The 27,878-nt window shown below is 36.1% G+C and overlaps 2 protein-coding genes across 3 annotated transcripts in view; one reads left to right on the top strand and one right to left on the bottom strand.

Annotated features, from left to right (window-relative positions):
- Nucleotides 1-10,313, bottom strand: part of LOC121423664 — a 32,772-nt gene extending 22,459 nt beyond the window's left edge. Inside the window, exons 1-2 of the mRNA XM_041619088.1 lie at nt 10,289-10,313; nt 4,612-4,920 (exon numbers count right to left, since the gene is read on the bottom strand). Coding sequence (XP_041475022.1) covers nt 4,612-4,678 — 67 coding nt within the window. The 5' untranslated portion in view covers nt 4,679-4,920; nt 10,289-10,313. The remainder of the gene's footprint in view (nt 1-4,611; nt 4,921-10,288) is intronic.
- A 139-nt stretch (nt 10,314-10,452) lies between these two features.
- Nucleotides 10,453-27,637, top strand: LOC121424344 (ERI1 exoribonuclease 3-like). 2 transcript variants are annotated; one of them, XM_041619994.1, is made up of 8 exons: nt 10,453-10,585; nt 18,226-18,498; nt 20,135-20,248; nt 21,570-21,629; nt 22,083-22,174; nt 22,869-22,941; nt 25,461-25,557; nt 27,372-27,637. In XM_041619994.1, the coding sequence occupies exons 1-8, from the start codon at nt 10,541-10,543 to the stop codon at nt 27,449-27,451; spliced, it is 834 nt and encodes a 277-aa protein (XP_041475928.1). In that variant the 5' UTR covers nt 10,453-10,540; the 3' UTR covers nt 27,452-27,637. The 2 variants fall into 2 exon arrangements, with proteins under 2 accessions (XP_041475928.1, XP_041475927.1); XM_041619993.1 differs by having other exon boundaries at nt 18,223-18,498.
- The last annotated feature ends 241 nt before the right edge of the window (nt 27,638-27,878 follow it).

The following is a 27,878-nucleotide window of genomic DNA, read 5'->3' as shown; positions in this document are numbered from 1 at the left end:
GATGTAACTCACTATTTCTTTTGTTTTTTATTGTTTGAATTATACACTATTTCAATTTTTACGAATTTGATGATTAGGACCTCATTGCCTGAAGCACAAAATGTTAAAGTAATGGAATTCCACGTGTTCAGGGAGGAATGAAACTTCATTTCACATGACAAAGATGAGAAAAAAGAAATATTTCATATTTCATATAATAAAATACAAAAGAAATAGTGAGTGATGTCATCAACTCTCTCATTTGGATGTAATTGGCTCGTTCATATAACTATTTTGTTGAAAATAAGCGAAACTTTAAAATGCTATAACTTTCTTATTTTACATCCGATTTTGATGAAATTTTCAGTGTTATGCTTGTTGAATTTTTCTCTTTTTATTCAAATCAAGTTTTTGTTGGGGTGGACTTGTCCTTTAAAGATGCACTAAAAACAGTATCAAGATGCACTAGGTTGCCGGCCCGGGCTAAAAATTTGTAAATAACATTTTGACAGTACTACAACACTGGTCTGCATGTAATACTTGAAAACGGGGGTTTATTTTCACGGATTTCGCGAATTGCCGATCGGCCGCGAATTTAACAACACAGGAAAATATTGCCAATATCCCCACAGGATCGCTTTGCTATTGCTCATCATGTGTAGTGAAAAAGCTGAGATATGCACCTCTATATAAAAGAAGGTTTAGAAAGTACCATCAGTGATTCAAAAAGTTAGCAAGAATTTCACTTTGTTTTATTTCTCATACAAAATCAGAGCCTTACATACAACTATTTTCTAACATAATTTTATTAATATTTATTCACTTACTTTACATGTAATATTACAATGTATTTTCCATGAAATACTTTGATTTTATTGTCATCTGATTGACTCTATACATACGTATTGGCAGCTATTTGCATACTCATTAATATTCATATTGTCACATGACCAGAGCTTTTAAAGGTGTAAATTTCTGTTCACAAAATTCAACATTTTTGCACTTTTACCAACTTTTTGAAAAATGAATGTAACAAAACACCAATGCCAAAGATTGCTTAACCCTATGGATTACAGGTAACATGGTAAAAAAAGTGAAATTTAAGCCACCTTTTCCATGCTTTGTAACTGTTTTTACATTGGACATATTTATGTACAAAACACGTGTTTTCAGCATGGGGATTTTGAGGAGCATAGATTTGCACATGATTTGCACTAATTTTGATTCTTTGAAATGCTGTGGAAGTGTTTCGTACATCTAAAAACAACCAGCGAAAAATTCTGTACGCAAAAATCAGAGCATTTTTCAATTTTTTAGAAAAAAAAATCCTTCCATATTTTTTTTTTCGGGGGGGGGGCGCTTGCATCTGAAGTATTAAAAACAAAACATGACAAAGAAAATCCATAATACTGTACAGATACTGCATGTGGTCTGTAATTGGTTTATAATCTGAGTTCGGTAACATAAAGATTAGTGATCAATCGCTAAATGAACTGACCAATCAATATTACACACGCATTAGTTTTGAAATATTGACCAGAGACCAATCAGTGCGGTTCTTTCACATAATTTGCAATTCATCGTAAACCTTTGTGTTACAGCGCCCAAGTTGCAATTTAGCAAAATCTTTTATTGATTTTTCTCAAATTGTTGGTGTACAGCATTACAGCAATATTCAAAACAAGTTACACATCATGTGGAAGAGCCGTGGTGTAGTGGTTCTGACTCTCGCCTTGTAAACAGAGGGTCGTGTGTTCGAATCCCACCATGGTCTAGCGTCCTTTGGCCAGGCGTTAATCCATACTTTGCCACTCTCGACCCAGGTGCTAAATGGTATGTTTGATTTTGCCAGCTCCATAATGAGGCTGGGATGAATGCACGGGATGCTCCCCAGGGAGAGGAAATTATGTACTTATCGTGCAGGTTTGAAATGAATCCAATGAACACTATGTTGTATTAAACTTGCGTTAAGCCACTCTGGGAAAAGCACTTTTTTTGGCTATTGTTATCATCATCATCATCTTTCTTATATCACGATCAGCGTTCTCGCCAGAAAAAAATTCACCCATGTCGGGGACTTGTGCTGCCACTCCTGGGGGGTGGGTGCGGGAGGGGGGGTTCACCCCTCCCTCGCAGAGCGCGGAAGGGGAGGCCTTTTCATCAAATAGAGACGCTAAGGAAGCCCCATTGTGGCATATTTTTAAGCCCACACAAATACACATAAATGCACAGATACTTGCCATTCAGTCCAAAGAAAGAGAAGTGCAGCTTTCCAGCTTATGAATTGTAAATATTTTCGAGAAAAGGGAAATCACGAAATGCATTCAACTTCGGAACAAAACAGCGTTCATGATTGAGGGTCATGTGATATGTAATGGAGTTGGTCAATAGAGTCGAGACGCGTCATCCAACTTAATTCGCTGAGCTAGCTGAGCGCATGCGTGTGGCTTTCGTGCACATACACAAATGCAAAATATATCACGGACACTTCCTAGTGATTTATGACTGTGTGTTCCAACACCAAACAACGTAATGGCGTGTAGATCGACATGTAAGTTTTGTGTGAGTCTGTGATCTGACGTTTCACCATGGAGCATAGCCGGTGTGATGTGCGGGGCAAACGGGGGAATAGGCAATGGAACGACCGTACCGTGCCGTCATATGCCCGCAATAGCAGCCGCGAGCTAGCTGGGCGCCTTGCCACTTTCCTAGCCGTAGTAGGCCTGTAAGTGGTCTTAAGTTGGTGGGACTTCGGCGCAACCCGATAAATGAAGTTGATATCACTAAGATGAGTTCATGGATTGTATTATTTTCTTCTGAATATTTCCATTTAATTTTTCCACGCATGTCGCTGAAATTTTACGCATGGTTCCACTTGGTCTCCATTTCCGCACGCATGGTGTTTGAACCATGTGTATTATACACTGGCGAGAACGCTGATCACGATAATTCTCTTTCCGACCGTGTATCTTTGGTGCCCACTTTATTCAGGTTGAATAATTTAAGTATTTTCTTGATTAAAAAAAATTAAATTGGCTGTACGTTAAAAATTGAATGTTTACCTCTCTCTCTCTGAACTATCAGAAACATGTACATTCAATACAAATAATGAATTCATAATATCAATAGTACTCTGCACAAAGCACATAATATTTGTTGGTTTTGAGTCTAAAAAAATGTTGGACTATTAATTGTAGATGAAGGTTTGAGTTTGCGATTCATTGCCTGCATGCAATACTGGAAAGCATGCATGATCCCTTTGTACACTCAGATACAAAGTACAATGTCCATACTAATAGTATAATTTGGAAAATTTATGCAATTCAATCCATGACTTGCATTATTGTACTGTATCAGAGTGGGATGCAAATATTCAGTTTTGTACTGTACAAAGTTGTTTAGGTCTACATGTATGCATGCAGTTTATCCTATTCATTTCTCAGCAATCAATGATTTTACGTACAAAGTCATGTGTAATTTGTGTGTGTATGTACAACAGGTCTATGATCAATATACTCTTCTTTGCTTTCATACATGTATACATGTACATGTACATACTTTATGTAGAATAGATTTTTTAAAAATCTGATTAAAAAAAAACTTGTTTTATGTTACATACTGTAGGTCCTCTGTACATGTATGGATTTGGTATTCTATAAATTCTGCTAAAATGCCTGACCATATACATGTACATGTAGATGTGCATACATGTATTGTAAATTACACGAATAGTGGTTGGGCCAGAATCCCTACCCAATTTGCCAAAATGATTTAGGTATGTAGTTAGTAACTGCTCAGTAATGGCAATGCATTGTATGTACTGTAGTACTCATTGCTCAACATTTAATAGCAGTGGCCAGCAGGCCCAGGGCAGCAACAAATGACATCAGGTAAGTGAGGATACCTGCCATTATTGACAACAAACAGAATCGAGAGCTCTACATGTATGTGCATGTAGTATAATCTAACCAACCACACAAAAACTAAACATGGATTGTAAATAAATAGGCTTTAATAGGAGGAAATTATAATTTTTTAAGTACTATCTATTGTCCACGGCGGACTGCATTTGCATTTGCATAAAATAAGTCAGAAAGCAGAGGATTGAGGGTATTTGAATTCCAGATCATCATGATTTAGCTGTGAACCAGAATAGCCTGGCGGTTAAGTGGCTGCCCGGAAAGCAGTAGATGGCAGGTTCGTATCCCACTGGTTCCAATTTTTTCTGACTTATGATTTCCAATACAGATCGAGCATGCGATCTTCAACACATAGGAGTAATGCCATAAACATGGGTTGAATTCCCTATTAAATCTAATCATTGTGATCAACCTCACTCACACACCAATGATGGATGTTAATAATTAGAAAAACACCTTCATTTTTATTGAACTCATCGAAGACCTGGTCCAGCTCATTGAATGAAGTCTGGGACCTTTGACCTTATGACCCAAAGTCATCCTCACTCAAAACAGTTCTAAAGGAAGCTGTTATCAGACTACTTTCATTTTGCTGAAACTCATCTAAAGACCCTGTTGGACTGTCCAGGTCAATGGACAAACTCTGGGACCTTTGACCTTACGACCTACAAATCATCCTCACTCACACGGATAGAAAGATGGCTAGACTTACCTTCATTTTGCTCAAACTCATCCAAGACCCGGTCCAGGTCATTGGCCGCAGCCAAAAAGGAATCCATATTGAAATACCCCTCCTACATGTACATGTACCCACAATTCCTGGTTGTGTTTAGAGATTGTAGTAGAAATGACTCCAGGAGTCCCTCAGACACAGCCACATGCAAGATTACAAGGGGAGGGGGTGCAGACTAGCAGGCAGACAGGCAGGCAGACACGGTGACAGAACAGGCAGCAAAGCGATACAGAGAGATGCCATTGGTTGAAGGGGGTGGATTTTAAGACAGCAGCCAAGTATAAGAAGCTGATGAAACAGAAATGAAACAAAAAAAGGTTTGAAAGAAATTAATCTAAAATTAAATAAAAAGGGTCAGGTCCAGCCCAAGTTTGTAATTTTAAAGTTGACTTTTAAGTTTTGAAAGTGCAAAATCAAATGAGCATAACACTGACAATTTCATCGAAATTGGATGTAAAATATAAAAAAATTGAATTTTGCGTTTATATCACAAGTCACAACAAAGGTGAAAGCACTGATGAGCCAGTGTATGTCACATTATTTTTTTTTTGTATTGTTTTGATAGGAATTTGTTTTGAAGTTTTAAAGATTTGGCAATTAATGAATCTCTTCATTAAATCACAGGTTGCAATGTTTGCAATTCCACATATTCTGAAAGGTATTAAGACTTTTTTCACATGATTAGGATTTTTTTTCAGATACAAAAGAAAAAGTCTGTGGGTGACATCATCAGCTCCTTCATTTGCACAATTACCAGGATTTGTATTTTTGTGAAATATTTACAAAACTTTAAATTGCTTCATTAAACTTTCTTCTTTAACCTTGGGTTTTGTCTTACTTACTGTTCAGATTTCAAAAGACCTTTTTATCAAAGGTAGACCAAGCCTTTTTAATTTTAAGGGCTATGTATTGCCTACATGTACATGTGTAGTTGTGTACTAGTCTACTGGATCACCTTTTTTGTCTCTTTCCTGTGCAGTTGAGTCTGGTATTCAATCGAACTTGGACAACTATCTAGGAATGATAACTTACATACACGGTACATGTAATCTTTAGTTTACTCCACATTTTTAATGAAATAAGGAAATCTGAGCATACTGTAGGAAACCTAAGAAATATGTAATTAAAAATATAATGAAAACCCAATAATGAAATTTGCAAAAAAAAAAAAAAACACAATGAAAACACATTTGGCTTCCCAAAATTTTAGTACAGACTTTAAGAGACCTTGACAAAGTTAAACTGAGATGGTATTCTATTGAAAAAAGTAATGCCACAATTATCATTAGGAAATCTTGAAAAAAGTACACCTGTAGAACTTTCTACACAAATCACATTTACATGTAGGTAGATCTTATAAACATGCAGTATCATGCAACGCCCCCTTAAAGGACAAGTCCACCCCAACAAAAACTTGATTTGAATAAAAAAGAAATTTCAACAAGCATAACAGTAACACTGAAAATTTCATCAGAATCCGATGTAAAATAAGAAAGTTATGGCATTTTAAAGTTTCGCTTCATTTCACACAACAGTTATATGCACATCTCGGTCGGTATGCAAATGAGGAACTGATGACATCACTCACTCACTATTTCTTTTGTATTTTATTATATGAAATATGAAATATTTTTATTTTCTCGTTATTTTCATGTGAAATGAAGTTTCATTCCTCCCTGAACACATGGAATTCTATCATTTTAACATTTTGGGCTTCAGGCAAGGAGGTCCTAATCGTCAAATTCGTAAAAATTGAAATACTGTATAATTCAAACAATAAAAAACAAAATAGTGAGTGAGTGACATCATCGACTCTCATATTTGGATGTAACTGGCTCGTTCATATAATTATTTTGGTAAAAATAAGCGAAACTTTGAAATGTCATTACTTTCTTATTAAATTACATCCGAGTTTGATGTAATTTTTAGCATTGTGATTGTCTGATTTTTCTCTAAAAATATTGGTTCAAATCAACATTTTTCTGAGGTGGACTTGACCTTATGAAATATGAAGGAAACCTCAACAAAATGCAGATAGTCATGTAGATAAAAGATAAAAATAAAACATGCCAACGGCAAGTGAAAATTTCAAATTTCAATAAAAATCAGATATAACATGAAAGTAATGACATTTTAAATTTTGTTTGATTTCACATAATGGTTTTGATGTCATTCCTACATGTATGACCTAGGATGGAATATTGAGTGACATCATCAACCTTCTAATTTCACTGCTTTGTGATGTTCTGTGAAAAAATATAAGCATTGTCATAAACTTTCCTCTTTTACACTAGAATTTTATGAAACTAAAAGCATTATTACTGTCTAATTTTCTCTTAGATTTATACGAATCAACTATTTGTTCGGGTTGATTGAAATTTTCATGGAAACGACTGTTATCAATTCCTGTGAAATATATTTCAAAATGGATGGATTTTCAAACTTTCAACTGCACACAGCGGAAATTATACTTCCTCTATTTAATAGAAGAACAGAATGATACACATGTGTGTCTAATTTCTAAATGACCTCTATTACCTTTCACCTTGTGACTGCAGACAACAATCAATTACAATTAAAACATACCCTAATCTAATGTAAACCAGATGATTGACGGTCCGTTTTGTTTACCAAATGCTTTCTTAGAATTTATAGACTTGTCTAGCCCCGCCAATCGGCCATCAAGCTGTAGGCCTTAAACAGTTTTTTGACTAGATCTATGCGGCTTGATGTATACCCAGTTGTTGTATGTCCAGACAGGTTGTGCATCCGCACAATCAATTTTAGAACTAATTTGGAAAAATTTACAAGCGAAGTTTCATCAATTTTTAGTACAAAATGTTAGGAAATATTATAGAGAACAAAATATAAGATGATTACTTCCATTGAATTCACATTTTTAGTGGAATCCAAAGACAAAGGCTTCAAAAATATAGTGTCTGGACACCCGACCCCCATCCTACCATTCCCAGCTGATGACGTCATGATACCAGTATTCATGGGCCTACTGTAGGATAGATAGATTGCACCATCACAGATGTGCTCAAATGAGTGCCTTGATCCCCACTTTTCAATGCTTTACTGCATTGAAATGAAAAGTAAGATTTCTCCACACAATATTAAGTTCATTCACCTGTCAAGTGTTGACACCAAGCAAGTACGCTCATCAACATATCAAGTTTCATAACAAGATTATTGGAAGACGCCAAGTCATTAAAAATAGACAGTGAAGGGGGGGGGGGGAGACTGAAGTCACTGAATCTATTTTTAGTAATTGCCTTCTATGTCCCGCAGGGGTAAGTGACAAAAAACTGTCCCCATAACAAGGACAATCTAAATTTATCAAGACAAAATTTGTCTTGGTTTATGAGGATAACCTTGTTTTCTGGGAAAACGGGTGAAAAATCATGATAAAAGGAAACCCTCCCATTGGAGAAAATCTGTCCCCTAAGGAAGGGAAACCTGACCTCACCCCCCCCCCAAAAAAAAGGGTTATCACCCAAAATATAAGGTTTTTAACCCCTCCAAAAATGAACACCCCCCCCCAAAAAAAAAATAGTTATCCCCAAAAATATAATGCAAGGTCATTTTAAAAAAAAATGACGAGCAAAAAAAAAGCTTATCACCCAAAATATAAGGTATTTTTAACCCAAAAAAAATTAACAACCCCCCAAAAAGGTTATCATCCAAAATATAATGCAAGGTCATTTAAAAAAAAATTGACAAGCAAAAAAAAGGTTTTATGTAAGGTCATTTTAACAAAAGTTTGACAACCCCCCCCCCCCAACAAAAAAGGGTTTTCACCCAAAGTGTATGGTAACTTTAAACAAAAAAACATGATAATTTAGATTGTGAATTATGTATTTTTTTCCATCATAATGAAAAGACCACAAATAGTCACGGTAGGAGGGACATTGTGTCCCCGCCCTACTATTTTCGGTAGGGGGGCCAGACGCGTCATCCCCCCCCCCCCCCCCCCGGGATATATGCCCATACCTCAAAGCATGTGTTAAATTGAAAAACAAAAACCCAAGGCCACGTACAGCCCGTTTATCTAGTCCTTAGTATTTGCCACCCCCCCCAAAAAAAAAAAAAAATGTGTAAATTATGAATAAAATATGGGCAAATTAACACACAAAAAAAGCATTTGGTCAAAATTAAAGAAAAAAACAAATAGATATCAAAAGAAGAGATCATAATCAATGCTTGCTTAAGACTACCATTAAAGGAAAAGTCCAACCCAACAAAAACTTGATTTGAATAAAAAGAGAAAAATTCAACAAGCATAACACTGAAAATTTCATCAAAATCAGATGTAAAATAAGAAAGTTATGACACTTTAAAGTTTCGCTTCATTTCACAAAACAGTCATATGCACATCTCAGTCTGTATGCAAATGAGAGAACTGATGACATCACTCACTCACTATTTCTTTTGTATTTTATTATATGAAATATGAAATATTTTTATTTTCTACTCATTGTCATGTGAAATTAAGTTCCATTCCTCCCTGAACACGTGGAATTCCATTATTTTAACATTTTGTGCTTCAGGCAAGGAGGTCCTAATCATCAAATTCGTAAAAATTAAAATATTTTATAATTCAAACAATAAAAAACAAAAGGAATAGTTAGTGAGTGACATCATCGACTCTCATTTGGATGTAACTGGCTCGTTTAGTAACTTTTTTGTTAAAAATAAGCGAAACTTTGAAATGTCATAACTTTCTTATTTTAGTAATCTGATTTTGATGATATTATTAGCGTTGTGCTTGTCTGATTTTTCTCTATTGATTCAAATCAACATTTTTCTGAGGTGGACTTGACCTTTAATTAATTACGTGTTGAAATTCAATCAATATATCAATCATGGTGTTCGATTTCTGGCATGAAAAAATGGTCATGTTGGTGTCATCTTTTTCCCCTTCTGAAACAAAAATTATCTGTAATTTAGAGAAGCCCTGACGGACACCGAGCCGACGTAAGAAGCACTTTAGGGAATATTGTATATTTTTTTTGGTCAACTTCTTCCAATTTTATTTTTCCGTAAAAAAAAGTGATAAAAAAATCACCATTTTTGGCATTAGTAAGATCAACCACTACTCAGTCAAATTGTGAAGTTTATGAGGCTCATCAATAATCATGCATGTTTGCGAAGGCACGATTGTGGCCGACCCGGCAGTAGCCTCCTCATTGACGTTGCGTATTGACATTCTCCGATGTGTTTGCGGTACCGCTGGCGCTGGCAATTGAAAGGCGCACTGCGCCACGTGTTCAAGTTCTGGCTGGTAGGCCCTATACGGTATAGCCGATACGCCTACTCAGCTCACTGCTCCTGACCTGCCTACTACCTGGTAAAATGTCACTAAGGTAGGTATATGGCTTATATAAATGCTATTGTAATTTACAAGTTACATGGAGTCGTGATAATAATTATTCACATAGTGTGCATAAGATTTTGTACATGCCGGCAATACGAATGACACAAAACACTCGGCCTCTCAGCGTCTCACTCTCAGTCAAAACAAACAGTGATGATCTGGTTAACTAATTTCAGTGACACTGACGTCGGATTTTCTTAGGAAATTTTAATGGAAATACATGCAAATTTACGATACAAGTTCACAGATTATTGAAAACTACAATTATATACTTACTATCAAACTTTAGATAGCATTTATTTATTCACACTTTACTGTAATATTTGTTATGGCAAAATACAGATTATTTTCGTCATTGCCCAAGTACACGGCAATACAGTACAGCTGACAGACACAGTCTCGATTGGATGGATCACGTGCGCATGCGCAGCGGTCGGTAGGTCGGCGCGGCGAAAGACTTCCGCATGTGACCGTCTATTTCACTTTTTTTCAGAATGTCCGAGGTAAACTCCGAGGTCAAGGAAATCTATGAGTAGTGTACCAATAGGCTACCCATTAAGGAGCACCAATTTAGTAAGTATAAAAACTGGACATGTTGGAGCCTTTGAGGGATAATGTTCGGAAAAAAATTATTGATCGATATTTGTCTTTTCCTCGTCTCGCCTCGGTCCCATACACATGAATTGGTGTCCAGTTAATCATGACTCGTGTCGCTTAGGATGGGGGGAGGGGGGGGGGTCGGGTATCCGGACACTTAATATTTTTGAAGCCTTCTTTTTTGTCTTTGGATTACACTAAGAATATGAATTCAATATTTGTAGTCATCTTCTATTTTGTTCTCAATGATATTTCCTATCATTTTGTACTAAAAATTGCTCAACTTCGCTTGTAAATTTTTCAAAATGACTTTCTTGATCTTCCAGACACACAACCTGTCCGGATACTTGCCCCGGGGACCCCGACACGTCTTCAGTACGTGTTCGAGCTGCCGCAGTAATCCGGATACATACATACATACACTCATTCAATGAACAAGGTTATAATATAACCTTGTTCTCAGTTATATCTCCATGTGTGGCAAAATAAGGGTGGCAATGTTTGGCTTATTTTCTCTTTCTGTGGGGCAAATGCTTGATTTTTTTACACTGACAGTTTCCATTACATCTATTATTCATACAACATGTACAACAACTTGGCTCTTATTTAAATTTGATTCTTTAAATAATTTTTTTCTTAATTAAAAATAGAGATCAAAAAATGAAAATATTCTTGCCATATTATTACTTTCCACCAGTAGAGGGCGTACACAAATATATGCCCAAAATTCAAGGTTTTGAGCGCTCTGGTGAACAGCGTTCTCGCCAGTATACGCATGGTTCAAACACCATGCGTGCGGAAATGGAGACCAAGTGGAACCATGCGTAAAATTTCAGCGACATGCATGGCGACATGCGTGGAAAAATTAAATGGAAATATTCAGAAAAAAATAATACACTCCATGAACTCATCTTAGTGATATCAACTTCATTTATCGGGTTGCGCCGAAGTCCCACCAACTTAAGACCACTTACAGGCCTACTACGGCTAGGAAAGTGGCAAGGCGCGCAGCTAGCTCGCGGCTGCTTTTGCGGGCATATGACGGCACGGTACGGTCGTTCCGTTGCCTATTCCCCCGTCTGCCCCGCACATCACACCGGCTATGCTCCATGACCTACCGGGAGCTGCGCTTACTGATATGATGGGAGTGGAACTTGGAATAAATGCATTGTGTATACAAGGAACTTGTACTGTGTTTGTCATTTATCCCGCCCTCTATAAACACAATGAACGAATAGCAAAGGATTGTGCTGTGTTTGTCATTTTATCCCGCCCTCTCTGCACACAATGAACGAATAGCAAAGGAGTTTGAGAACTGTGCGTGACCGCTATGGTGCATGGATGTTAGGCCTGGGATGATTGTCATTTTTACCATTCAATTATTTCCTGAAAAAATAATCGAATGATTCGATTGTTCGTCGGGAATCAGGTCTTTTAAGTCACAATACATGTAGTTGACCTACTTTATGGTGAAATCTCCATCAAAGTCACATGTTTAGAATAAATGAAAGTAGGACCTTTTCCCCTTTTCCATGATATTTATATCTTAAGAAACTACATGAAATGAGATTAAAACTTTCACTTTATTGTTCCAATGAAAATCCTTCCTAAATCCATGCTGGTACTCTGGTATTACGCATGCATCCCTCCAAGTGCCACACCCCTGCATATGAATGAATCAGCCCAGATAAGCCAGTCCAAAGCCCAAAGATGTAAACAACTCATTCATGAACTATTCTTTGAGACTGACCCCAGGTGGAGCATTTCTTGAACAATTTCATCCCTTGCCCATACCATGTCCCCGCCCCCACTTGTGGCACTGCCCACGATTCTACACATGTATTTCAAAAAAATATTTTGCAAAATATTTAATTTGAAATACCTTTTAAAATTACGATTTTTTATCATTTGAACCTACATGTAATGGATCTATTTTTGGAGACTAGTCGAGAAAGTACCGGTGAAGACGGTCGCATGTTGGAATGTAGTTTTCATTGTGTGAGGGGATAGAAAAAAGGTTGCATTATTGTTTTGAAACATGAAAGGAATTCTCTGGCTCCCACCCTTATCTTTCTCTCTCCCTCACACACACACAGATGGGGGAGGGGTCAATTTATTTCTGAAGTCATGACCTCTCCTGATAAGGGAACCACTGCTGCCTTCTTTGTTTCCCCAAAAGTTTCATTGGCTATCCGAAGGTCCAATCAGCTCAAGTGAGCTTGGTTGTGTGTTTTCTTATTGTTTTGTGCACGCAGACAATGAACTCATTTTGTGTATCGAGGGCAAGGTTGGGTGGGATTAAAAAAAAATCATGTTGGTGTGTAACTGTGAATGTAATACAATCATTGATTATTTTTGAAAAATTATCTCGGTAACATAATTTTTAAACCTGTATGAAGTGTCATCATTGTTTTCTTGTCATTTTGTTATTATCACTTGGGTATTCGAGTTCTCCCAATGTCATAATCGGGATCTGCCGAACATTCGATTTGTGTAAATTTTGCTAATCGATTGGTGATTGGCGGCATGCCAATCGAACCATTCGATCAATCGATGTTTACTCCCAGGCCTAGCATTTATGTGCATTTGTGTGGGCTTAAAAATACGCCACAATGGGGCTTCCTTAGCGTCTCTGATGAAAAGGCCGTCGCTTCCGCACCCACCCCCCGGGAGTGGGAGCACAAGTCCCCGACATGGGTGATTTTTTTTCTGGCGAAAACGCTGCTGGTGAATAAAAAAATTATTCCCAATTACTAATGAAAAATAAATTGCAACTGTATGGAAAAGTAATTTTGGTCAAAAAAGTGATATTTTAATGATTTTTTAAAGTGTGTGCTCTGTACAACATTGGCATACCATAGTCCTACCTCTAGATTCCCCACAGGCAGGGTGGTAGCAGTGAACAAGTGCATACATACATACATTTAATATTTATATAGGGGTCAATCCACGTCAAATCAACCAATTTTCAGACAATTTGTCACCCGACCCCCTTCGATTTTCTTTAAACTCGCACCAAATGTTCCCCCAAGTGTCTGACGGAAAAATCTGAAATATTTTGCCCCAAGGTCAAATGGTATGGCCTCCCTTAGCAACCAATGCGTGGACAAACAACCTAGTTTTAAAAAAATTTACTATATTTGATTGACTGCTGCAACCAAGTTTGATAAGGTAGAGTGCTTATTTTCTGGAAATTGGAAGAACTTTTTTGTCTTAACATCCACAGTATATTACGGCACGGATCTGACCAGCCGTTATTGCGCACGAGGTCGCCGAAAATGGTGTTAAGCGTCCAAGTCAGTGATTTTGGGTGCACATTTGGAAGCTCATAACTTCCAAATTCAATTAGCTTAGAGCCCAATATTATGCATACTTGAAGACTATCACTTGCTCAACAGACCTACAAAAAATTGGCTCAAACGTGCACGTCGTTTTCTTGAAGGGCGCCCTCAAAGTTGGATTTTTTATAAAAGTTGCCAAGTTCAAGGTCACGGATCACCCCTCGTCCCATCGAGGAGCTACTCCAATTTCTGTATACTGATAGACAATTACCTATATTTTCATGGGATACTTAAAATTTTTTGTGACCGAAATGTTAAATAGCTGGTTTACGCATTTGAATATGGTCGTAAACACCCCCAAACCAATGTAAAACGATACACACAGTTTATCAGCACATTTCAAATTGCAATAAATTAGAAATGAAAAGCCAACAAGTACTGGTATTGTCTGTAATGGTAGTCTGTAATTAGTACTAAAAGGATATGCATTACAAAGAGTTTGACTATTTGGCAAAGACCTTAAAAAATACAGCTGAAAATCATTAAAAACAATAAATCAGGTCGATTTTCCGTGATTATAGGGCGCTAAACTGTATTTACACGCACTTTCACTTGTGTGTCATTTCAACACAAATGATTATTTTAAGCTGATAATTGCCAATCTTGTTCCTTTTAGGTTCTATTTCAATATCCAAATAACAAACAAAGCAAAATTTCTACCTTTTGACCTTGACATTGATCTAAAAATAGCTGAAAATGCCTTAAATTAGCATATTCACAACACCCGTGAGCTTTACAACACATTTCAGAATTGATTTTCTCACAGACTTAAAGCCTGATCATGTTGATATTTGCACTATTGATAGTCCATAATGAGTACTTGGATGATCTATTATTAATTCTTTTTTTTGTAAATAACACAATGACCTTGAAGAGATGGCTGAAATTCACCCAAAATCTTTAATCTGCCAATATCCTATCGTTAAAGGTTGTTTACTCCGACTTTCACGTATGTGTCCTTTTAAGACAAATGATGATTTTAAGCTGATAATTGCAAATCATGTTCCTTTCAGGTTGTATTTTAATATCCAAATAATACCTAAAGTCACATCTTTATCTTTTGACCTTGACATTGATCTAAAAATAGCTGAAAATGCTTAAAATTAGCATATTCACAACACCCGTGAGTTTTACAACACGTTTCAGAATTGATTTTCTTACAGACTAAAAGCCTGATCATGTTGATATTTGCAATATTGGTAGTCCATAATGAGTACTTGGATGATCTAGTATTAAATCATTTTTTTTTACAACACAATGACCTTGAAAAGATGGCTGAAATTCACCCAAAATCTTTAATCCACCAAAATTCCATTGTTAAAGGTTTTTACACAGACTTTCATAATATGTGTCATTTCAACACAAATGATGATTTTAAGCTGATAATTGCAAATCATGTTCTTTTCAGGTTGTATTTTAATATCCAAATAATTCATAAATTCACATCTTTATCTTTTAACCTTGAAATTGATCTAAAAGTAGCTGAAAATACTATTTTAAGGCATTTTCAGCTATTTTTAGTTAAATTTCAAGGTCAAAAGATATTAAATGTCAAGGTCAAAAGATAAAGATGTGACTTTAGGTATTATTTGGATATTAAAATACAACCTGAAAGAAACCTGATTTGCAATTATCAGCTTAAAATCATCATTTGTCTTAAAATAACTTTAAATAAACACACCAAAAAGTTCAACTTTTTACATCTATGACTAGAAAAAGAAGGAAAACGGAAAAAAGTAGGAATTAATATGTAGGGCCTAACTACTTGTAGCATGATAAAATAATGTTGAAATTTGTCATGGATGATAGTGAAACTAATAACACAATCCAATATAAATGATATCATTATTTGCTTGACATTTAGTCAGCAGGGTGTCAGGATATTTGGTACTACAGGATTTGACAAAATTTGTGACTGCTACCCTCCTGTCATAACTTTTGTCATATCTTTTGCTTGTATAAAAGGATTGCGCATTTAAAGCCGTGTATTTTTGGTGCGCGCTAAAGAGAAGAGACAAAATTTATGAAAATTTTTGTGACAAAAGTTATGACATCCACCAGAATACCGATTTTGTCATATCTCTGAAAAAACAATGAAAAGACAATGTTCAGAATCACTGGCCTGGTCTCCCATCTGAAGTGAATAACAGACTGGTCCTCAATTCTCTCTTTTTTCTACAAAAAAATTATGACTACCTCTTCAACTTGATCCTCAATCTCTAACTTACTGGGCTTAGATTTGTTCTTTTTGATGCTTGGACTCTCCAAACAGTGGAGGGATCACCTAAGAGAGAGCTATAGCATTGTGTGTAAGCGTGCCACACCACTGTATTCAGTGCAGGTGTGAATGCAGTTTGAAAACACTCCATCCATCAGAAAGAACAAAAATGTTGATCTTGTGTATAGGAGAGTCACAACCTATGCACGTTTAAAACTAATACACTATTCATCAAAAAGTAGGGTGTTCACCCGGTGTATTGCACCTGCCGGTCCCAGCAAAATTCAGGTCAAGTCAATCTTGACGTTCATATGCCATAATAATCAATATAATGATTGTGGGCATTAATGGAAAGACAAGACAAAGAACAAATCTACCAAGAAATTATTCATATAAAGGACAAGTTCACCCCCCAAAAATTGACTTAAATAAAAAGAGAAAAATCCAACTTAAATGAAAAGAGAAAATTCCAACAACCATAACACTGAAAATATCATTAAAAATGGATATAAAATAACAAAGTTATGTTTTCAAATTTCAGAAAGAGTTCCATATACACCTCCACCAAAAATGACAAAAGCTTGTCGAGACTTTCATTTTGTTCTCTTCAGATTTTTTTTTTTAGTGTTTCTTACCTTACTTGGGACTTGACAATAAATAGTATTAAAATATACTGTTTATTGCCATTTAGATTTCACAAATTATATAAAGACATACATGTAGGTAAAAATTATTATTAAATATCTGTAGATTTTGAACAAAAGAGCTACTCTGGCAGTTTTTATCAAGCTATTTAGGTCCCAATGCGACAAAAAATGTTTCTAGATTTTTATTTCATTTTTTTTAAATAAGAACGTGTGGCAAAAAATTGCTTAGATCTACCCCGGGCTCAAGCTCAGTCTGGTAGAGGTGAGGATTCTCTTTTCCAGGGTACTTTCCAATGGTGGTGCTAATTAAATTCACAATCTGAATCTGAATACACTCAGTCTGACAGATGAAGTTATTTATCATCAGTTCAGCCAGTCAGTATAGTATGTAACTTCTGTAGACCTCATTGCCAAATTCTTTATGATTATTTGATGAATATAGGCACCAATCAATAAAGTTCTTTTGAAAAATCTTGTACATTATCATCAGTAATGATGGCTCAACTTTTGAAATCATTTTTAGCAGCGACACTTTTTTGAAAAATAAAAAATGCCTATGTGCCTTTAATGCAGTACAACCTTCATTTGCTATCAAGCGCAAGGAAAGAAGAAGCTGTTATTGTTAATAAAAGAATTACCTTAATAAGCAGAGTGAATGAAATACTCTAAAAAATTAAACCGGACCCTTCACCAAATTCATGTAATGGCCTGCATCAATCTGCATTTAAAATAGTTTGAATGCCTAATCTTTCCCTTGTGTTGTAGTATCTTTGATATGATTATAAATTGCGTGCCCTCTATTTGCAATGTCTGTCTAAAATGCAATGGTCCCCCAGAAGAAAAAGTGAGTTTTTCAACCTTTTTTAATCATTTCTTTTAAAGGATTTTGTTTTTTTCCTTACTTTTGAGGTAGCATGTGATCTTGCACTTAAAGATTTTTTTTTCCTCCAGTGTTCGATGGAAGTAGTATTATTCTTAATAAAAATACACACTAAGGAAATTAACATTGATAAGTTCAAATACCAGAAAATGGAGGGAATAAATATGACATAACACCAACAATGCCAAATTACATTTTTTTAAGAGTTCAATGTGCCAGGCTGTAACTTGTCAGAATGATTCATTGTATTGATAAAAGTATCACATTATGAAATAAAGTACCGGTAAGTTAAGTTCATAGCTTTATTTATACATAGAGTTATAGCTCTATGATTTGTACATGACATGTCAACACTACATGTAACTGTGTCCCAACCTGGTGAAATGACCCATAGCATTAATTACAGACTGTGTCCAAGACATTACATGTATGTGCACAATTATCATTTTTTTTCTTTATCTCTTTTCAATCTGATCCACAAATATTTCTCTCAATTTCCTTCGTGGTTCTTATGTTTTTTTTTTCAGGAGAATCCAATGTTTCACTTCTCAAGGATTTGCCACCACAAGTGTTTCTTTCTGGGAGACTGCCATATTACAAGGAGAGTCTTCTCTTGCTTCCATCCATCCTGGAATACCTCTCTGCTATCAAGCTCACCCCCTTCCTTGCTGAGGCCTTGGAATTTTCGGAGAATGGCATCAGGAAATGGGAACACTTCCCCCATCGTACCCCAAGACTTTGATTACTTTCTGGTCCTGGATTTTGAAGCAACCTGCTTGGAGAATCAAAAGATAGAACCTCAGGTATAGTCATCTCACTTGGTCTAGAATAACTTGTGAAGTCATGATTCATGGCATTTTTGCCAATTTGTGACATTGGTTGGAACATTTTAAACCAAGCATGGAAGGGCTTGAGATGAGCTATCCTCACTGCATGATCTCAATTTAAAAGGACAGTTTAAATTGGAACCTAGATTTGTACATTGTTCTAGTAATTTACGTATGCATGCTGGCATGGATCCTAGTCTACAAGCACAGACTCATATTTGTCACTTTAACCAATAACAGGTCTCGAGAAAAGACTAGATGCCAAAGTCTCTTTCTGTGTCAAATATTTTGGTAACCCAGAGAGCTTCGGCCCGCTTCATGGGCCGGAGCCCAGGACTCCTTCGTGTAATACTAGTCAAACACATACTCTCCAAAATGGGGTGGAATGTGGTCGCAATAGCACTCCAAATAAAAGGGAAAATAAATTATGATTTTACCACAATTATATGGATGAATGTCTATCATGAGACAGAATTCCTGACATGGAGGCACAAACTGGACCCTCAAAAAGGAAAAGTTAGACGTCTATGTCGCGTTCGTGTTGGTATCGATCGGTCATTTTGTTTTCAATATTGACAGAAGGAGAACGAATGAGACAGAACTTTTCCTTTTTTGTGAGTCCAGTTCGTGCCTCAATGTCAGGAATTCTGAGATAAGTGCATAATTTATTTTTTCCCCTTTTATGTGGAGTGCTATTGCGACCACATTCTACCGCATTTTGGAGAGTATATGTTTGACTAGTATTACACGAACGAGTCCTGGGCTCCGGGCCGGAGCTGCCTGGGTTAAAAATTTGGAAGAGCCAGCCACCATACATAGTGAATCTAGTCTCATTACTTCAGACTCTGCATTATGCACTATGCAAATCATGAAAATCAAGGGTCTGGGCCTGCAGACTACATGTACATGGATCCAGGCAGTGGTGCTTGTGACCCCCCCCCCCCTCCTCCACCCCCATTTTGACTCAAACCTGTGTACAAATAGATGAATTATGGATTCAAACCCTAGTAAGGAACAGGAATTCATACCTTTTGGGCAATCAGTTAGTCTCAGGTCACATGATCAAGGTCAATCAACTTGGTGTTTTAAATGTTATTTTATATGAATATTGTTTTTGAAAAAAAAACTATAGTTGTTTACCAAGTCAGCACTGCTGCTACAATGTATACTGAATCGCCCCTGTAACTGGATGGAAAGCCACACCCTTTCAAATTTTTACATTCTTAGTAGTTTCTGGCTTGGAAAGACCTTAGCACTCATACATGTACATGTAGTTTCTTCTGAAAAATGCATGAAACTTGCTTTGTTCAGTACTTAGTTCATCAGCTTTTGATTGTGATTTGTCAATTTCACTGTTGGGTCTGGTCTGATTCTTTAAGTCTGAAATCAGACATTTTAAACTTATAAATAGTAAATCTATTATTTTGATGTACATGTCCTTTATCAGTACTAAATACAATGAAAATAATATCCAGAAAAAATAATGAGTTGTATACTGGAGGGGAATAAGTTTAAGGTGAATTCATGTTCCATGGCATTAATTCATTGGAAGTACACTCTTAAAATAATTTTGAGCAAATTCACAACATTTTATTGCATTATTCTTTTGTAGGAGGTGATTGAATTTCCTGTTCTTAAAGTTAGTGGTAAAACTTTCCAGACAGAAGCCACATTTCATCAGTATGTTGAGCCACAGGTTCATGGTGTTGGGGAATTCTGCACAAGGGTGAGTATGAAGTATTTTGGATAAAAATGCTACATTTATTTCAAAATATAGTATACACATATATCATGTCTTTCAAGGATCTAGCAAAAACTATTGGTAATGAAGAGATATAAAATAGGAACTTCTTCCCGGGGGCAACTTTCTATCAATTTACTACGGAGGCTTGCTGAGGGTAAAGTAAATTGATTGAAAGTGGCCCTAAGGGAAAAAAGGGAACTATTTTATCTCTCTTCATTTCCCATTAGCTGGATCCAAGAAAGGCATGGTGTATTTGTTTTATATCCCTTCTATATGTTAGAACTGTACATGTAGATCTAGATCAAGTTCATCTACATGTAGATATAATCTGAACCAATTCAAATCAGGTGTAGCTAACATTAGACGGTCACAAGCTAGAACTAGGTCCTAGTTTCTAAGTTTAATGCTAGCCAGTGCCAGTTCTTGTGTAGGCTGCGTGCGGTATCTACCCGTCTCCAGTTATTGAGAGGTACATGTCCGGCTAGCTAGCGTGCTGCTGCGATTGTGATGTGCCGCTGCAGTTTCACTCAAGATGTAGCGCGCAGGATTAATGGCTGGATCTTGACTCACCTTGTTTTTCTCCTTGACAAGTATCCTGTTTGAAGATGCTACATATTATGATAAAGCGATCGATACTTGATAATCCAAAGAGATGGCCATTTTGATTAGAATTGTATCTTCTGCATGATAATTCATAAATGAGAACTAATTTCACATTGCCTTATTACTACCACACTGGTAAGTCCGACTTTCATGCAACGTTGATATGCTGCACTGGGCTCGGCCTGTCGCGCTGGCTGCATACACTCACTGCCACAGGCAGTTATGCCATACCAGCTGCACCGCGCCCACGCACAGGTTAGTACATCACACAGAGCCCTGTGCTGGCGTAACTGGGATTTTGATGGATAGGGAAAATTACTATATCATGGCAATAGTCACTTTTCTCATGCTCTCGGCTTTTGCAGTGAAAACTATGGGATATAATGCATTTTAGATGTTAGATGCCATTCAGAATTTACTGAGAACTAGTTATATGTTGTTGTTTTTTTTACTTTTATTTTGGACCATAAAAAGCAAATTGTATAGATATCCTTCCCACTCCATAAATTGGTAAACAGAATGATTAATTAAGAGAATAAAATTACATTGACTTGAATTTGAAATATACATGAAAATATTAAATTGATGGAAAGTTATGAAGTAGGTCAATTACAAGAAAAAGGTTATAGAATTTTATTTCATTTCACAAGTTATCAGAGGCTTAAAATGAATAAAATATATTTTGCTTGTTTATTCCCAGCTTACAGGAATCACCCGTGACATGGTAAAAAATCAACCAACATTTGCAGATACTTTGAAGGTATGTTAGTTTATATTTTTGCATGATTGATGAAATATTTGTTAGTAGTACTGCTTGGTGTTGCAAGACTACAAAATTATTGCATACCAAAAAATAAAAATAATTTAAAAATCACCTCTTCTATTATGATAATTATATGACAATGTCAGAATTGGCTTGGTACAACCTAATGGATTTTCAAAAATATTTAATTAATTCTTTATATCATCATGTGCATGGTATATATCTGTTTATCGATTTAAAAAATTTTAGTTTGCTTTATGGTCTGCAATAAAAAAAAAGAGTCCACCGAGAACAATTGATTATCTTAAATAGTGACTTTACTTAATAGTGAGAGGTAACACACATTAATTGTATCTTTATTTTGATAGGCCTACGCTTATATCTTATTTTAACACAAAGTGTTTGTACATGTAGTTATTTATTTTTTGGTTTTGTTTTCATTTCCAATAGTTATTTCACATATGGATGGAGAAGGAAGGCCTTATAGACCCAGACATTAAATTCATATTTGTCACGTGCGGAGACTGGGATCTGAAAACTATGTAAGGGAAACATATTTTGAATACATCCAATAACTTATCTGTGTTTTCAGGAATATGTATTTCTACATGTATAGTTCTTAAATGCTGCCAATTGCCTTTTTAGATTTAAAAAAAAATTGTATCGAATTATATTGAAATTCATGCAAATGTATTTGATTATTCTCATATGATTGAATGTCAGATTTTAGAGAAAGAGACATTATAAATGCTTTAAAAATGGGAAACAATTATTTGACGATTTTTCAGCGTCTTTTTTTAACTGTGGGTTGTAATAATTTTACAACACGTGAGCTTGAGTAAATGAACAAAATGAATGAAATATAAAGGCTACTGTTGTGGCTCAGTGGATATGTACAGACTTTGAACCACGAGGTAAGGGGTTCAAATCCCACTGCAGCACTCATTTCCTTTGGCAAGGCGTTAACGAACATTTGCCACTCTTCACCCAGGTGTAGTAAATACATGTAGGTACCCAAGAGGAAGGAATTCCTTGAATGCTCGATGCGCCCAATCAGGGTAGCCATGCTAAAGCCGCGGTAATAGTATGCAGTGCTTAGAAACATTTGTATTAAGCACTATATAAATGTTGCATATTATTATTATTAATATGACAATTCAACCATCTGATATTACCAGGAGTGTAAAAAATTGTAAGTGGGAGTCTTTAAGCTGTTTTTTTATTGTGAACTTACAGGTTGCCAAGCCAATGTGCCCATTTTGAGCTTCCATATCACTCATACTTCAGAAGATGGCTTAACATTAAGAAGGTAAGCATTCAATAATTGAAGTGGGATTTCTACTAATAATACACCTCATTAAGGTCATTAGTTAGAATTATACGCACAAGATACATTTGTAACAGTTTAGACTTCAAAACATGTGTGTAATTTTTTAAATGCCGAGGCAAAATGATGTGCATATGTTTTATAACAGCGCTTCTCAACCTTTTTTTTACTTGATTCGGTATTTTTTTTAGGCCCACCTACAAAAATTTTAGTAAAACATCCATTTTGATGATAAAACGTTTCATGAAATTTGAACACAAAGCTCTGAAACTTATTGGAAACAAACAGTTTGAGAACTAATCTGCATTCGCAAATGTCTGGTAAATGGGCGACAACTAACTACATACATGTACATAATATGCCTGCATATAAGGTTCAAATCAAAGTGAGATTGAAACCATCGTAGTGTGCATGTGCATTCTTTGCAACATGCATGATACCTAAGTTTTACATAATATGTTCATACACATCTGTGAAATATACTATAGTTTTTCCCTATTTTTGCTCCATCTGGAGCATCTCACGGCTCACCTAAGAGAGCTTTGCGGCCCACCTGTTGAGAAGTGGATTCTTGTTATTTGATAAACAAAACTTTTCCCAAAGCCAAGACAGGTCAATAGTATCAGTCATTGGCAATTTTTCTGTAAGCTGAAAAGAAAGCTTGTGGGCTGTTTCATAAAGCTGTTCATAAGTTAGGAGCAGCTTAAAGAATGACTGGTAATCCTTTCTTGTGGTAAATTATTCACAATTAAATGTTCATTGGTGATAATTAAGCATGTGAGAAAGGTGAACCAGTTCTCAAAGTTGCTCGTATCTTACCAACAGCTTTATGAAACACCCACCTGTTCACATGATGATAGATTACAGCTGATCATTTGATTAAGATCCATATGGCCATGTTACAATGCAATATACATGTAGACATTATTTCAACTGATCGTAATGTAGTCAAAACTTATGCGTAACTTAATATTGATTTGGCACAGTTTTTATTAGAACTTTTGGCACAAGAAATTTCAATATTTGAATCAATTTTGATTTGGTAGCATGTTGTTGCCACAGATTGGCCCCGTTGCATAAAAGTTACTATTATACAGATATTGACTTATGGGGTGTGTAATATAAACATTCTTTGGACCGCCGGATTTGTATTTTCCCGAAGCGCGCAGCGCTGAGGGAAAATATGATCACGAGGGAAAATATTAATCATTTAGGTGGTCCAAAGAATTTTTTTTTACACATCCCATCAGTCAATATCTGTTATATTAGATAGCCTCTAATGATGAAGATAAAGTTAGGCCTAACGATGCGTGCAGCATGTTTATGATATTCACAGTGATTGATTGAACTGGTATAGATCTAACGTTAGATCTTGATCTATAGTCTAACGCAGTGAATGACCCTTTTCTATTCAAATCAACTTTGTTTAGGCCTAGCCCTAGATCTAAATCTAAGTTCGAGCCCAGTCCAGGTCCAGGACCCAAGGCAGGCCGATAATGCATGGTAACATCTAATCCACAAGAGGGCGCCATACACGTATAAAAATATATTCATGGACCGGTTGGTCAATATATTCATCGAAGGTGGACCGGCTGGGAAAATACATTGATTTTGATCATATCACGTGACGCGTTATGGACCAATCGCGCTTGGCTATCTTTCTTGGCAAGTTACTATTATGGTAACTTTGCCATACAATGGAAAGATACCATTGGAATGGATGGCAAAGTTACCATAATAGTATACAAATGATGCATGCACAAGAGTTCATTAGGCAATCTATCCTCACACGAGTTGAGGCTCTGAGTGCAATGGATTGAACATAGCCTCAACGAGAGTGGATAGGTCGTATAATGGACAAACGAAGACATGCATCATTTGATTTAGGCAACAAATGTTCTAGATTTTGTTATTTGACAATAGAGAAGAAGAAGAAAAAAGCATATGGAATTAAGACATATTTTGCCTTTGTCTGACAATTCAGTTTCTCAGAAATTTTATTATTTTCTCTGTGTATGAAAGCAGTTAATTATTTTTGTTCTTTTGTGCCGCAATTTGGTTCATGAATCTGAGTACGCACCGTCAGCCTTTTTGTTGATGCGCTTACCTTGATGCATGCAAACACACACATACACAGATGCTTTTAGTGGTACTTGCTGGAGGAGAAAGCTCAACCTTGCAATGGAAAAATTAAAAATGCACGGTCGCCGTGCAATGGAAATTGAAATTTGCATGTAGCACAAAATGGATCAAATATTGAATGGCTTTCAACCAATCAAATAACAAGAATCTTTGTATGTGTTGTAATAACTTTAGTGCAATGAGACCCTGCAGTTGATATCACTTGTTACAGTTGTTATTATCTTTGATATTGCAGAGCACTGTTTCATTGTGACTTTTCAACAGTTATAGCTCTATGTTAGCAGCACAGGTTTTTTGTGCCTTTTGAAGTGCAAAGTGACAATTGAATATCAATATATTTTTTGTTTGTATTTAATCAGGCTTATGCTACAGTTACTAGTCACTACCCCAAAGGAATGATGCAGATGTTAGAGAAACTAAACATTCCACATGTCGGCAGGCATCATAGTGGCATAGGTAAGCTGATTAACAATAGAGAGAGCTATTATGGTATGGGGGATGTGATGAAGAAATAAGAGAAGACAATGAGGAGGGGAGGATGAAAGAAAGAAAAAGTTGGAGCAGTTAAAAATGGAAATTGGCAAATCAAAAGATTAAAAATGCAAAATTAAAAACAGGACAAATTTAGAAAAATTGTTGTTGGAAGGCAATCATTGCAAGAAAGGGAATTACAGTGAAAAGGGGAGGGAAAAAAAGACAAGATAGTAAAATAGCATTAAGAACGGACATAGTGAAGCTTTTCGACATGCACTCATCGGATTAAAATCGCATGAATGACTGGAATGCTAGAGCAAAACAATGTATAATAGAACTGAAACTAGACAATGGACGCTAAATGGCGAGCCGTGATTGGCTGTCAAGCAAACAAGTCAGGCTCGGTACCATCGGTATATTGAAGCGAAGCAACTAAAATAACTCAAGGGTTCTTACGAAGACAAGATGATAAGAAGGGAATGATGAAGGAAGAAAGAAAAATGGGCAGAGTTATAAAAGGAAAAGAGAAACATGAAGGGGTTTAGAAAGAGATTTGACAGAAGATAGGGATGTGGAAGAAACAAACAATATTTGTATTATTGGAATTATTTACAAGATTTTAAATTTGATAAAGCTGTTCAGCGAACAGGTGGTAAAATAATACCTCCATCACATTTCCTCTATGGCCGCTGTATGGCAAGTCAAGAACAGCTGTTTTACTTAATTTTATTTAACCCATCCATGTGTAGCTGGTTAAAAGCTGTTTTCGAATCGCTGTAGGTCGGCTTTATTCATGATCTGGTGAGAAAAAGTTGTAAATTGTAATATTAGTTTTGGTACATTTTGTTGTGCAAAGTATTTCTCTTTCTATTTCCTTTATACTTCATATCTCCTTTCTCTTAACTGCTTAGAGGCAATTTTCGAATTTGCAGTATATAAAATTGTTATTAATATTATTCATTTGCTTGTGAATGAAGGGAGTTTTGGGCCATGCAAAGAAAGGTGGGTGTTTAATAAAGCTGTTTGTAAGTTAAGAGCAACTTTAAGAACGACTGGTGATCCTTTCTAGTGGCAAACGGTATATTCATTGGCGATGGTTTAGCGCGTATGAAAGGTTCACCAGTTGTTAGTAACTTACGGACAGCTTTATGAAACGGCCCCCTATTGTCATTGATCAGACTTCCGTGAGATAGTATAATGAATGGTAATGTACCATCTATTCAAGCAGGCTCTAATCTTTAATCTTCTGCATTAAGCATTATTATCTTATAAACACCTATACTCATCCTCCATCCTGGTATTGATTTTTCAACTGGCAAATAATAATATAGCCGTACCATGAGTTAACATAGCCAAATCCACTTGCTTTCAACTGCCAATTTTGTATCATTTTTTTCACAAATGTAGCTTTTTTATTATACTATCAGAGTCTTCACATTTGGAATTCTAAATACATAAAAGGCTATATTGAACCATATAGGATGTAGGAATGCAACTGCAAATTTGATTTACCATTGCAAGTACAGTTAAATTTTTCCAAGTCAAATATCTTGGGAGTCTCAGAAATCTGTTTGAATTGGCGAAATTCGGCCTACAGAAGACGAATAATTGATGGCATGCATAATTTGATCTCACAAATCACCTTGGCATAGGCAATTATTCAAAATTGTAGAAAGTAACTTCAGAGTTTATTGTATGTGATCAACTATAATTTTATATGAAAGAGTCTAGTTGATCTTATTTACATGCATGTGCTTGAGTTATTTTGTCTATATCTCTTTCACTTAATTTCTCAGATGATTGCCGCAATATCGCCAACATTCTCCAAGCTCTGGCCCACAGGAGATACAAGTTCAAGCAAACAGGAAGTAGATGACGGGTCACATTCACCTTGACCCCAGGATCACTTAGACCCCAGGGTCACTTAAGATGACTTCCATGATCAGTGTCCTTTGCTGGACACCAGAGACACTTCTTAGCTTCTAAAATTGTGAAGTGCCAAGTACAATGTGGACAAGGATTTCTTGTAAAACAGGAGTGGTCCATTCTCTTCGCCTTCATTTGAAACCTGAGGGTTGTGGGATCTACCTACATCTCAGTTAACAATGTCCTTCGGCTAAATACTAGTGCCAAGAAAATATTTTTCACAAGTCTAAATTGTGTAGCCTTCTTTGTTGATCTTTTTTGTCGATTGTCACCCTGGATGTAGATGACCCACTGCTTGCAGCTTTCAGGTGTGACATCACATCAGTGCTGCTGTCTGATTGGCTGGAAGTTGGATTGAGCTTGCGATCAATCGTAAG

Source organism: Lytechinus variegatus, chromosome 11 (genome assembly GCF_018143015.1).
Source record: "Lytechinus variegatus isolate NC3 chromosome 11, Lvar_3.0, whole genome shotgun sequence".
NCBI lineage: Eukaryota > Metazoa > Echinodermata > Echinoidea > Temnopleuroida > Toxopneustidae > Lytechinus > Lytechinus variegatus.
This window is presented reverse-complemented; position numbering and strand designations above follow the sequence as displayed.

Bases quoted from the DNA above. Each gene is read 5' to 3' on its own strand.
- LOC121424344 (XM_041619993.1), top strand. From the start codon at position 10,541: ATGAGTAGTGTACCAATAGGCTACCCATTAAGGAGCACCAATTTA. The intron at 21,630-22,082 runs GTATGTTAGTTT...CATTTCCAATAG, and splicing joins CATTTGCAGATACTTTGAAG to TTATTTCACATATGGATGGA. The intron at 25,558-27,371 runs GTAAGCTGATTA...TTAATTTCTCAG, and splicing joins CAGGCATCATAGTGGCATAG to ATGATTGCCGCAATATCGCC.